This window comes from Vanessa atalanta, chromosome 2 (genome assembly GCF_905147765.1).
Source record: "Vanessa atalanta chromosome 2, ilVanAtal1.2, whole genome shotgun sequence".
Classification (NCBI taxonomy): domain Eukaryota; kingdom Metazoa; phylum Arthropoda; class Insecta; order Lepidoptera; family Nymphalidae; genus Vanessa; species Vanessa atalanta.
Window position 1 is genome coordinate 9,228,801 of NC_061872.1, and position 13,150 is coordinate 9,241,950.

At 31.6% G+C, this 13,150-nt stretch overlaps 1 protein-coding gene across 1 annotated transcript in view; it reads left to right on the forward strand.

The window, feature by feature from the left end:
• The first annotated feature begins 1,177 nt into the window (after positions 1-1,177).
• Positions 1,178-13,150, forward strand: part of LOC125072488 (gamma-aminobutyric acid type B receptor subunit 1) — a 76,948-nt gene continuing 64,975 nt past the window's right edge. Inside the window, exons 1-3 of the mRNA XM_047683145.1 lie at positions 1,178-1,795; positions 5,775-5,909; positions 11,664-11,834. Coding sequence (XP_047539101.1) covers positions 1,178-1,795; positions 5,775-5,909; positions 11,664-11,834 — 924 coding nt within the window. The remainder of the gene's footprint in view (positions 1,796-5,774; positions 5,910-11,663; positions 11,835-13,150) is intronic.

Sequence of the window (13,150 nt, forward strand, 5' to 3'; positions counted from 1 at the left end):
CTTGATCATACGTTTTAATATTATTTAGGTCGACATTTCGATAGTACCTGTCGTGATAACGTGTTGGGAAGATATAATCACGGTTCAAGATCTGCTATAATGTATTCAATGGATAATATATGTGCATTGTGAATGTTTTAAATATGCAAACATATAACAATATTGACATTATTGCAATTAAACTAAACTAATGTTGTCGTTTGTTTTGCCTCTTTTTTTTTTTAAACATAGAAATAGTTACTGAAACCTACTCATTCGTTACCCTATTGTAAACCATAAGTATTATGTGTGAAAAGGACAAACACCCGATGGTTTTCTTTCGCCGGTTATTCTCAGGCATTTCTTTAAGATTGATAGAAAAGTTTTTTATGCGAACATACATATTACTTATTATTTTTACCATTTCTACACAGACAACAATATAAAGATTAGCTAATATTACAAATTATATAGCGACTGGAATCCCTTATAGAACTAAGCTCTCTTTTGTAATACATTTTTTGTTACACATTTTTGAAACCATTATTTGTAAAAACAAAACATTAAAAATGATATATACTGTTTCTTTGTAATGTATGTTGACACGAAAACTAACAATAGAGTTGTTATCTAATAGCACATCTACGTTAAGCCCCTTTATTGCCGGAGTAGAATATCTTCAGACTTCTGTTTGACCAAATATCTTGTTATTGCCGAACATAGATATTATCGAAGTCGCTTCGTGATTGTTCTCTTTGACAATGGGTGAACTTTGTCAATATAGGGGGAATGTTAACTCAACTCAAATCCAGTTTCAGTTTGAACGAACATATATATCTATATTTGGTTTAAGCTAAAAGTACCGTGTTATTTTGAGACAGAACTTGCGGGCCGCCTGAATTATTTAAAGGGAAACCGAATGCGACTGGTACAAATACGTCAATTCACATGAACCCATTTCCGACACTCGACACATAAAGTTCATCTTCATGTTAAATTAAATATTAGTTTATTTTGAGGTGTGTTCGTATTAATTCTAAACCAAATAATAATTAACCTAACGCGGTGACTTTATTGGTGGTGGAGCTAGCTACCTATATTTAAGCTGAATATATTTGATAAAAGACAATGTTTGTTATAACAAAGTTTTAACTTTTAAAGTTATCAACGTCACTTGTTACAGGACAGAGGATGGAAAATGAGAAAGGTGAACAATGACAGCATGTCCCCGCCGCGAGCGATGACCCTGCAGGGCGCCGGGGGTCGCGAGCCGCCGGCGGGGCCCGCCCGGCACCACACGCCCCTCGACCCGCCCTCGATACCACGTTTTATAAAAAATTTCACGCTTATTAGGCTATATCTACTATTTCTACGGGTGATATCATATTTACACGAAGCCTCACTCCCGCGGGCGCGTGCGAACTTTAATTTTCCAAAGCGTCCGCTAGTCAAATTAAAAGCGACTGTGAATGTGTTTGAATTTCGAACTAGTAAATTGTTTCGCGATATTAAGTCGTTATTAGTAAATGCTGTAGTGCAATTATTCGTTGTTGCCAAGTGTGTTGTGAGCGTGACGCGTGTTCGAGGCTGCGGCTGTGCGGTCTTGCTGCTTCTATTGAGTGGACTCTGTAAATACAGCGAAGGGAAGCGTGATGATGACTTGCATATTGGAGGTATATTTCCCATGGAGGGCGAGGGGGGATGGCAGGGCGGGCAAGCGTGTAAGCCAGCCGCTGAATTGGCGTTAGCTGATGTCAACGCAAGATCGGACCTTCTGTCGGGCTTCAAATTACTTCTTCACAGCAACGATAGCAAGGTAAGCATAAAACTTATTCCCAAGAAAATTTATTATTGACGGTTCCGTTTTCAATTCCTCTCACAAATCTTTACTATAATTATAATCAACGTAACTCACGTCCACAGTCATGTCAGTCGTTTGAATGACGAGCCTAATCCATTAAACTTAACGATATCCTGGGATACGCCACTCAACAGATTGCTAAAACGGCGAATGTCGACCGTGTTTTAGACGAATTTATTTCACGCTAAAGAACTACAATATTGGTTCATGATATAGCAAGGGTGAGCTTGACATTCGATTTAATTATTGAAAATTTATGAATCGCTCGCGGAAGAAATTTTATTGGATAGAATTTCAGATCCGATTCGAAGTGATTTCCCAATTTATACATTTTAACTTCGGGACAAAATTGACGATTTCATTCGTTTAATATTGAATATCGAGGGTGAAATGCTAATAGGGGTAACGAGTACTTGAAGCTTCAATAGATTTGCCTCTTAATTTTCTTAATTTCAATTTTTAATTATAATGAATAAGAAATATATGTATGTTTTGTTAACACAGTTAACAAACATGTTGGGCCTTTTTATATACATAATCTAATTGTCCTAACTTCGCCTGGGAAAAATAATTTATATCCCAGTTCCAGCGACAGTTTCCAATTGAATCCATGTAGGGACCTACTAATACACACATAAAAAAATCGAAAAAGAAAAATAAAAATATTATTTTTTATGAATTACTTTCCAAAATTTTATTACGTTTTGTATAAACAGACTTATGTCGTCCGTCATTCTTTTATAATAAGCCTACATTAATTATTTAAGCCGGCCCTTTCAAAGGCTTGACGGCTCATTCTGACAAGCTAAACTGAATTTTTAATATCCAATTAATACAGGTTGAAGTAAAAAGGTTTTTTTAATTAAAACATCTTTTCAATTCCCTTACGACGTGGAATTAATTGAAGTGTGTTTTTTTTATAATTTATCAGTCGTTATAGCATAGATTGTGATTTGACAAAATATTCGTTTTTAAATGTGCGATCGATCTATCTTACCGAGGGCATTACATCATACTGTTTTTTTTTTCACTTGTTCCTTGGCTATTCCATCCTTCGGAATTTATATGGTCAATAAAAATTAATACATTTTATATTATTGTATGTTTCCTGAGCATTATAATCCAAATATTTTTAATACAAGAGTGAATAGGCACGTTCTTCTTTGACTGCATCACATCAGGCATGACTGTGGAGAAGAAATGGACGTGAGTTATAAAAAAGTGACCTTGACCACTTATTGACCAATTTTGGTCATCAGCCTTACTGAAATTTAAATTTAAATTTATACACAAACATATATGATCGATATAATTTTGTAGAACAAGGCTAATTAATCATCCGGATAATCCATCTTACTTCACGGTTAAGTCGCCAACCGAATTTAATATATGATGCGCAGACAGATGGATACCCTGGACACTGGAAACAAGCCAATAAAAAAAAAACAAAACAAAAGAGGAAAATATAAAATAACAATTCAAATTTTTAAACTAAACTAAACAAAAAACTAACAAGTATATTTATTACGCAGATCTAACATTTCAGAGTTGGAACTAAAATGAACTCCCCAATTTTTGGTTCTCATCCGCAGCGGAACCCCTTTAATAAAGCTCCATTGTCTGTTTTTTCGCTGTTCTGTGCAAAATTCGAAAACCATTCAATCTATCTAGGTCAGGCGATAAATAGTAGTTTAGTTTTTTTGAATACTTTAAAGTCTTTTGGAATCTTGTAAAAAAATAATAAGATATTAGCCGCCGTGATTATTATCATTCGTTGAATTTTAATAATTTTTTTATTGTGATTGTCTACGTCATTGGAACAAATCATTTCCATAACCATATGTTGTATAAACTATAGTTTATTATCGTTATTGGCATATGTCTTTAATATGACAAATATTTCGTACAAAAAGTCAGTAAGGATCATGATTAGAATGTTAATGAAATCTTCCTAATGATAAAAAGTATGTAAAACGGTCATGCACGTGATCTCTATGCCGAATTGCTGTTACATGATATTGTGAAAGTGTTGGAATTGAGAGTGTAGGTGTAGATACAGAATATATACACGCGCACACACTTGCGCACCTTAGTATCTTCAGCGCAGTTGGCTAGTCCTCGAGGATTGGACGTCGTGGCATGAATATTTACATTTATGTCGAACATGCAAGTTAACAAGATATTTTCGAGTATATTTTGTGAAGTTAAAATGAATCATTCATTCTTTCCTCGACGATAAATCGTTATTTTTATTTTAAAAAAATCCGATAAGTTTTGGTTTTATTTTTCCTAAGGCATTACATATATTAATCATTCGTATCAATAACGTATCTTTGACGTCTCCATTCAAAATCAAAATCAAAATAAAAAATTTACTTTATTCAAGTAGACTTTTACAAGCACTTTTGTATCGTCATTTAACAAACTATAGTAAGTCAAGATACCACCGGTTCGAAATGCAAATTCTACCGAGAAGAACCGGCAAGAAACTCTGTAGTTACTCTTTTTCAACATTTAAAAATACAAAGTCATCTTAGTTAATACAATTATACTATATTCGTTACACTGTAGTTTAATAAAGAATATTTATGAGTCTCTTTATTATATTTTATTTAAGAACTCAAATTACAGTAAAATTTCATAAATAATTATATATTTAGTTAGTCATTAAAAAAAGTCAAGTTATCACGCGAATAAAATTAGCAGAAAGTATATCGTGTAAGCAATTCGCTGACACCAGAATAAAAACTTCAAATGTGAGGATTAATCAACAGTTTTATCTCGAGTCAATTACTACTGACTAGTAAATTATTTATCCGATTATATAATTGGGAGAAAGAACAGTTTAAACACAAGATAACAGGAAAATTACATAGGATATGCCGAGAAATTCTGGTAACAGACCTTAATTCGTCATTTATTACGTATAGTATGTACTTAACATTATATTCAAAATAATATGTGATTATAGATTGTAATGGTAAAATATTGGATTTTTCATCTTAATATGAAATTATTGAGGGACTAAATGAAGGAAATATAAAACGGAAACGTTTCTAACATTCCATTTACATTACATATGAATATAAATGGAATGATACTGGACTGAGGAGCCGAGATGTGGTTAGAACGCGTGCATCTTAACTGATGTTTGCGGGTTCAAGCCCAGGCAAGCATGCCTGGGTTTGCCGTTGAATTTTCATGTGCTTAATTTGTGTTTAAAATTCATACCGTGCTCGGCAAAGAAGGAAAGCATCGTGAGGAAACCTGCAGGTGAATAGTCTGATTCGTCAGAAAACGAAATTCTGTCACATGTGTATCCATCAACCCGCATTGGAGCAGCGTGGTGGAATAAGCTAGAGGAGAGCTAACTACCTATAAGGGAGAGGAGATCTTAGCCCAGCAGTGGAAAATTTACAGACTGTATTACATACCTTTTTCTTTTCATGAACTCTATAAGAGTAATATACAACTAAAACATAGATAGGTATTTAATTTCGTCGAATCATTCAAAAGACTAGGCACCAAACGAAATATCTGCTCAATTATTTACAAATTGTAATTAGCAGTTAGTGTCTGTGTGGTGGCACTGGTGTGAATAATTAACAGGAATCGTGATCAACTGTGACTATCGCTAGAACGTCCTAACTACGCATTATTAATCAAAGCCATTTAACGCTGGACATGACATGAAGACGTGGACACATAAACATTATTAAATAAACAAATACACGCACACTGCGTTGTTACTAAATAATCGAATACATAATCCAACTGAAGTGTAATTTTTTTCAAGTTTATAAACATAAATTAATTAAAACTTAAAGTATACGTACATAATACACATGTGAGTCATATCAAAAGTTAATTTACAAAAGCAAATAAAATATGTGTATTAATTATATATTATGCTAATTTTAAACCTTTTCAACAGTGTGAACCCGGTCTCGGTGCGAGTGTTATGTACAATTTACTGTACAATCCGCCGCAGAAGTTGTTGCTACTCGCGGGATGTTCCACCGTCTGCACGACAGTTGCAGAGGCAGCCAAAATGTGGAACCTCATGGTTGTAAGTATTTTATTCATAGATAGTGAAAAAAAACTCTAATTTATTTATTTTTCTATCTGTACTCATTTCTATATACACTTACAGGAAATTAATTCTGAGTAATAACAATACAAATCATACTAAAAACAACTAAAAACGTCCAGTTGTATCCCTTTCCTGACTTCATCGTGTAATCAGTTCGATGGTAACAATTATAATATTGTCATTTGAATAAAGTACCTAAATACTTTGAACGCAGCAAGTCGATGTGCTAATAGAAGTAAATTAAAATCAAGGAGGTCAAGTACTTTTATAATTAAAGTACTAAATAATAATAAGCTGAACATACAAAAACAAAATACTGTGGGTCAATGAACTAATATTAAAAAATCCACCAAGAACTTTGGTGTTTATTATAATTGGACTACCAGTATTGAAATAAATTCAATCATCAACAATTATTTACAAAAAAATAATTACAAATTCGCTTTAAAAATTTCAATCGCGAATGATCTTTTTGTACTTAATAATGAAATAGATGAAAATAATAATTTCACTAAAATAGAATTACTTCCTCGAGTAATATTATTTTCAATACTCAAAAGCCAGCTATTATCTGGATGTCGAACAAAGAAAACTTGAAACTTTGTTGGATTTCACTCTACTTATTTGAATGACAATAGCTTTATAATTGCTTTCCAGACAGATATACCTCGATAAATATGTTTTAGAATTATTCAATGAAGTCTAAGAATTATTAATAATTAATTTATGCGGGAATGTTAAAATTGTTTGAAACTCATTTAACTTAAGCTGGGTTTTCTTTTCGTTCAATATTTTAAGTTATACCACGAAGTCGCCATCTGTAACGAATTTAATATTTTTTGAGAAAAACTCGTCTAGTAAACTGAAATGATAATAATATGAGAATAATAGCGACTTTTCTTTTCACTCTTTCGTAAATGAAATAACTTTTATTTATACTGTGCAGCGTGGAAGCTAAAGTGAAATAAAATTCTGCCTACCACCGACGAACTCCTATAAATAGATGTTCGAATTTTAAGCCTAACGTTTTTAATTATAAGCACGGGTTGTCAAAAAGTCGTAAATATTTATAATTATAGATATTTAAATTAACGAAATGTACTTTTTGTTAACAGTTTCGTTAGTACACTTTTTATTAACATAGCAGTGATAATCTTTACGTAAAATAATATAACTTTACATTTTTTTTTTTTTCTAAAATCTCTAACAAAATAAGTACCCGTTTTAACGTACGGACCCAAACCTCTTCGCTGAAATTGGTCGTTGCCAGAAAAGGTAAATAAGTATGGGCTATTAACGATACCTTTTTAGCTAAAATTGCGTCTTTGATGTTCTATTAAAGTATTAACCTTTATGAATATGTAATTATGGTCTTATATAAAATACGAAAGGAATATTATATAATTTACTTGTGAACGTGCACGCTAAGCTTGAATAACGTTTTAAAATATAACTACTGAAGTAACTGTAAATATTATACTTATAAGCTATTACGGTTTCGCTAACATTATTTTTCTAAGAATATAGTACTCTATATTTAAATATATCTTTAACATAATTCATAGATAACGAAGATTTATATAATTATAGCACATACTTCTATAATAACTAGGTAACATTTATAATTTATTTTTACACGCCTTAGAATTTCAAGTGTGTGTTATTTCAAAAAGTGGATTATTTATGCAGAGATCAAATAAACATGATTTTTATAAGGCTGTATGATACATTATTATTTAGTTAAATGTATTAAATAATTAGTATATATAAATATTATGTATGTATTTATTATTGATAAGTAGAATGTGACGTCATTAAACGATCAATCATAAGGAAACTTATAAAACACTGATACCAATCATCATCATTACACAGTATAGAACAAAGTCGCCTACCGCTGTCTGTCCCTATGTATGCTTAGATTACACAACGGATTTTGATGCGGTTTTTTTAACAGATAGATTGATTCAAGAGGAAGGTTTATATGTATAATAAATGCACAATATAGTAGAGAAACACTGATAATTCTAAAGGTTTCTGAAGTAATGTCATAAATAAACACATTTTTTAATAATAATAATAAACCCTGCGAGATAGATCAAAGTAATGTACTATTTGTATATATACTCTACACCTTAAAAGATCTTCAAAGAAGTACGCGATGGTATATGTCTATCTGTTAGGGATAACCCACACTAACCATTTTTTATCCCTTACTTTTTACGATAAATAATGGCTTATTTTCGATTTCAAGCAATACAGCATTAATTCTTATCCAATTAAGTGCTTTAAATTCACTGTGAATTTAATATAAATCAATATGGCCTTTTACAGCATGTAATTTAAATAAATATTTTCGAAGATATTACAGATTTAAAACGCAGGGACATAGCGGTTTGTATTGTCTAATGAGTGAAAAACTGTGAACATTCTGTAGTATAGAATATTCTGTAGTAGTATTAGCACTGCACACGTGCGAAGCCGGTGCGGGTCGCTAGTTTATAATAAACAAGCTGTCACCCGCGGCTTTACTTGCGTTTTAGGGATTGATTATCAAGTGTTAGATATAAAAGTCAAATATGTCTTTAATTGGGGTTCAACCTTGCTTAATACCAAATTTCATCAAAGTCTGTTCAGGGGTTTGGCCGTGATAGAGCAACAGATTTACTTTCACGATTATAACATTATTATAAATAATTTCTACACTAAAACTACTATTATTACTAATACTATTGGTCAGTTGTTTAATTGTTTTTAGATTGTATTCCTCTGATTGGATGATAGAGATTTTAAATTCTTAACATGTCTATGGTATAAAGAGCTCTGGATTTTTCACCAGACAAGTTATTTATAAGATTAGTTATAAGGGATTTGGTCGACGTACGCTTAATACCCTCCAGTCGTCTTAAATGAAGTGAGTATTTTACATACGAAGTTGCGGATGCTTAAACTTTACTAATATATAAAATAAAATACTCTGATAGTGTTGTTGAGTTCGGGTTTTGGCTCACTCACCCTGAGCCGGTGTAACTACAGACACACCGGATATAACACCTTAGCTGCCAAGGTTGATAACGCATTCGTGATGTCGGGAATGGTTAACATTTCTTACAACACCAATGTCCATAGGTTATGGTGACCATTTACCATCAGGTGGCCTATGTCCCGTCCGCCTACTGGTTACATAAAAAATACTAATATAATATAATTATTAGTTTATGTCTTTATTAAGACTAACCTCAGAACTAATTAATAGTCAAATTTTAATTATCAAACAATTTTAATCTTTTTATGTTGTAGCACGTGAAGGTACATTGAATTATAAAAATAAAATCTTTCAAATAACCCTCTCCCTGATAGCTCATTGGACAGACTACGGATATTAAACTAAGATAAAGGATTCATATCTGAGAAGTCACACAAATCTATATCAAGCTGAAGGTCAAGGGAAACCTCGTCAGGAAACCTGCAAGTTTTGCCTAAAAATCTAGCTCATATTTATCCAACAAACTTGCACAGGAACAGCTAGCTGGTAAGAGTTAAGTTATTCAGCAAAACAGCTTACTACTGAGTTGTTGCTTTAACTTTTGATCCCATTTTTCTGTGAATATTTTTAAAACTTGTACGTAAATAAGTTTCTAAGATATATTCTACAGAAACAACATTGGATCATCTGTCTTTATAAAGCCCGAAAAGATGTTCTGAAAATCTCCTTTCACAATATAAATATAAAAGACACAAGCGTTTCATTTATCAATGCCTAGTCTAAGCTTGTCCTTAAATAGTAAGCTGACAGAACTCACTTGTGACGTAGATGAAAGACAAGAATGGTTTTTAAAGTATTTTATAAGATTAATAAATACACTGTGAACTACAATTCGTGGACTTCTTATAGTAATCGTTGCCCAAATATAATTTAGCAAATCTTTACTGAAATTATTAGCAAAGATTATATTGTTAAATTGTCCGTTTGTTATGTAATAAAAATAATATAAATTAATTAAAACCACCGGATATAAAAGCAAGAAGAATGCTAAGAAAAAAAAAGGAAACTATTGTATTTATTTAAAAAAAAAAAATATTTTGTACGTAAGTTCCAACTCACTATAAAAACCCCCAATATAATATTATGCATTTCTATCTAGACAATACAAAAGTATTTTTAGTATAATATAAAATCTGGTCTCAGCAGAAACTACTTAATTGATAGCGTATACGTAGACTTTATCAATGATAACAATTATTAAACTAAAGTTAACTAGCCAAAAATCATTTTATATTTTATATTGAGAAAATTACTTACACTAACTTACTATAACTAATAACAGATATACACAACATGATAGTGTAACATACAATTATTTACAAAATATAAACTGTGCTTTATGACATAAATCCATATTAATATTATAAATGCGAAAGCAACTCTGACTGTCTGTTTCGCTTTCACGCCAAAACTACTGGACCGATTTTAATTAAATTTGGTACACAAATAGCCTAGGGCCTGAGAAAGGACATAGGCTATTTTATTTGGAAAAAAGGGCTGTAAAGAGTTGAAAAATGAGTCGATTCGCATTTAAGCGTTTCTGGATATTCTACCCTAAGGGCTGCAATACACACCAATGTGGTTCACCAAGAGGTCTTACATTAACGTAATATTTTAAGTTAATTTGTTAATATATTCATATTCTAGGCGAGCGAAGCCGCGGGTAAGAGCTAGTAATTATATAAACCAAAAAAGAACAACCAAATGTCAAACAATGTGTATATCGTAATAATTACTTTTTATACATATATATATGAGAAAAAATTAAGTTTCACAAAATACTGCAACAACTTTTAGCATAGCACGTTTCAAAAACTATCTCAAATAACGTGTAAATTTAACTTATATAAAATAATATTTTATAGATTTAAAGTGAGAAAAATGCTCTAAGCTGCTGATTTAACTACTTATGAAGTACCTTGAGCATCTGGGGGAGATTAACTCCACTTTACAAGTCAAGAGATAGTGGTTTAGACAGGATGAGTAATGTACATATACGTCCCACAATCCAGCAGACAAAGCGATCGTGGTGCACTTTCATTGAAATAAAATTCGCTCTAAATTAAATATAATCCTTATACCTGTTGTATTTCAATTAAAATTATATTTAACATATTACATAATACTTTTTTATTCTTCTACATGTTGTTAACAAATTATGCTAGATAATTTAATATTTAATCTAGCTAAGATTAGTTTGCATTTCTTTGTGTTTACCCTGTGGATAGAAAATGTAGACCTTTATCCAAGATCATAGTTTATAATCTTGGTAGAGTCAATGAGTTTTTATCTGCTTAGTTAAATGGCGAAGGAAGATATAGTTTGGTAACTTTCAGCGTGATAGAAATGTTGCCACGTGTAACCAATTCGCATTAAAGCAGCGTTTTGAAATAAGATCAAAATCTTTTCCTTAAGAAGACTGTATTGATGAATTTACACAGATGTGGGTGTCATTTAAAGGCTGAAACTTAAGCTTTTTTTTTTAATTTCTTCGAATAACGGTCGAAGGTGAAATGAGAAAGTTATATCAATAATATTATGTAATGATATAACAACAACCTCTATGAAAAATAATCTTGACCAAAATTAATTGAGTACAATACAATAAACTGTTTTGATTTCCACTTATAACCTTCGACCCTTTTATAATATCGAATTATTAATCGGTGCTCTTGTTTTCGCAGCTCTGTTACGGCGCGTCGTCGCCAGCTCTATCGGACCGTGCGCGTTTTCCTACGCTCTTCCGAACACATCCTTCTGCAACCGTTCATAACCCCACAAGGATTAAACTCATGCAGAAGTTCGGCTGGTCACGCATCGCTATATTGCAACAAGCTGAAGAGGTTTTCATATCGGTGAGTATTAAGTTAACGCTTTCAAATACATATTTTTACACACACACACACGCAATCTTAAATTTTTTCTATTATATTCAAATTCTAAAGGCAAACGTGTCACTGTCATAACTATTGTTATTTTTTAATAAATTGTTTATTTAAAATCCTCGTTTATTTATTTGACATTGCACAATTAGAAAGAGACATTCAAGTAGCGGGCTACCCAAAAAAAAATTTTTTTTTCTTTTAAAATAGGTAAAAATGTTTTTTAAAATCATTACAAAATTGAAAAAAAAATACCGATCAATTCACGGTTGTTCTTTCTTGTTTAACGGAAACAGGTGGTACACCAGAAATCGTACTATTAAGTCCTATTAGAAATATCCTATTCTATTAGCTAAGATTAGTTTTGCATTTCTTTGTAATTACTCTGTGGGTAGAAAATGTAGACCTTTATCCAAGATCACAGGTTATAATCTTAGTAACGTCAATGAGTTTTTATATGCTTAATTAACTCTATACGCATTAATTATAAATAAAATACACAAACTTTTAAAATAACCTTTAAGTTATGACTTATCTCTATAAAAACCATATTATAAATTATTCAATACATTGTTGTACCATAGGAAGCTAATTTTGAAACATTTGTTGAATCGAATATCATAAACATTTATTAACCTACAATTAATATAAAGTAAACATGAAAACTTCGTACAATGGAACGCACAGGGGATTGTACTTGAATAAACGTATTAAATTACGCGACGAGACTTCAATGAAAATGTTTAATATTAAAATAGACGTGAGTACATGCGAACGTATGTACAATTTTATAATTAATCATATGACCTTCAAAGATAGACTGCAATGTTATTAATTTTATTTGTCATTTATATATTATAGTTTATAATGTACATATCTATCAAGATGTGTAGTTATATTTTTTTAATTTTAATATACTTCTTACACATGTTTTTTTATTAAAATAGAAAATAATAATTTGAAATGCTCTTATTCAATGAGCCGAGATGGCCCAATGGTTAGAAGTACCACTGAAATTTCATGTGCTTAATTTGTGTTTATAATTCATCTAGTGCTCGGCGGTGAAGGAAAACAGCGTCAGGAAATCTGCATGTGTCTAATTTCAACGAAATTCTGTCACATGTGAATCCACCAACCTTATTAGAGCAGCGTATTGGAATATGCTCCTAACCTTCTCCTAAAAGGAAGGGGAGACCTTACCCCAGCAGCGGGAAATTTACATTTTGTACATGTTGTGAAATTATACGACTTTTGATATTTTAGTATTATGTGCGTCTATCCAATAAGAG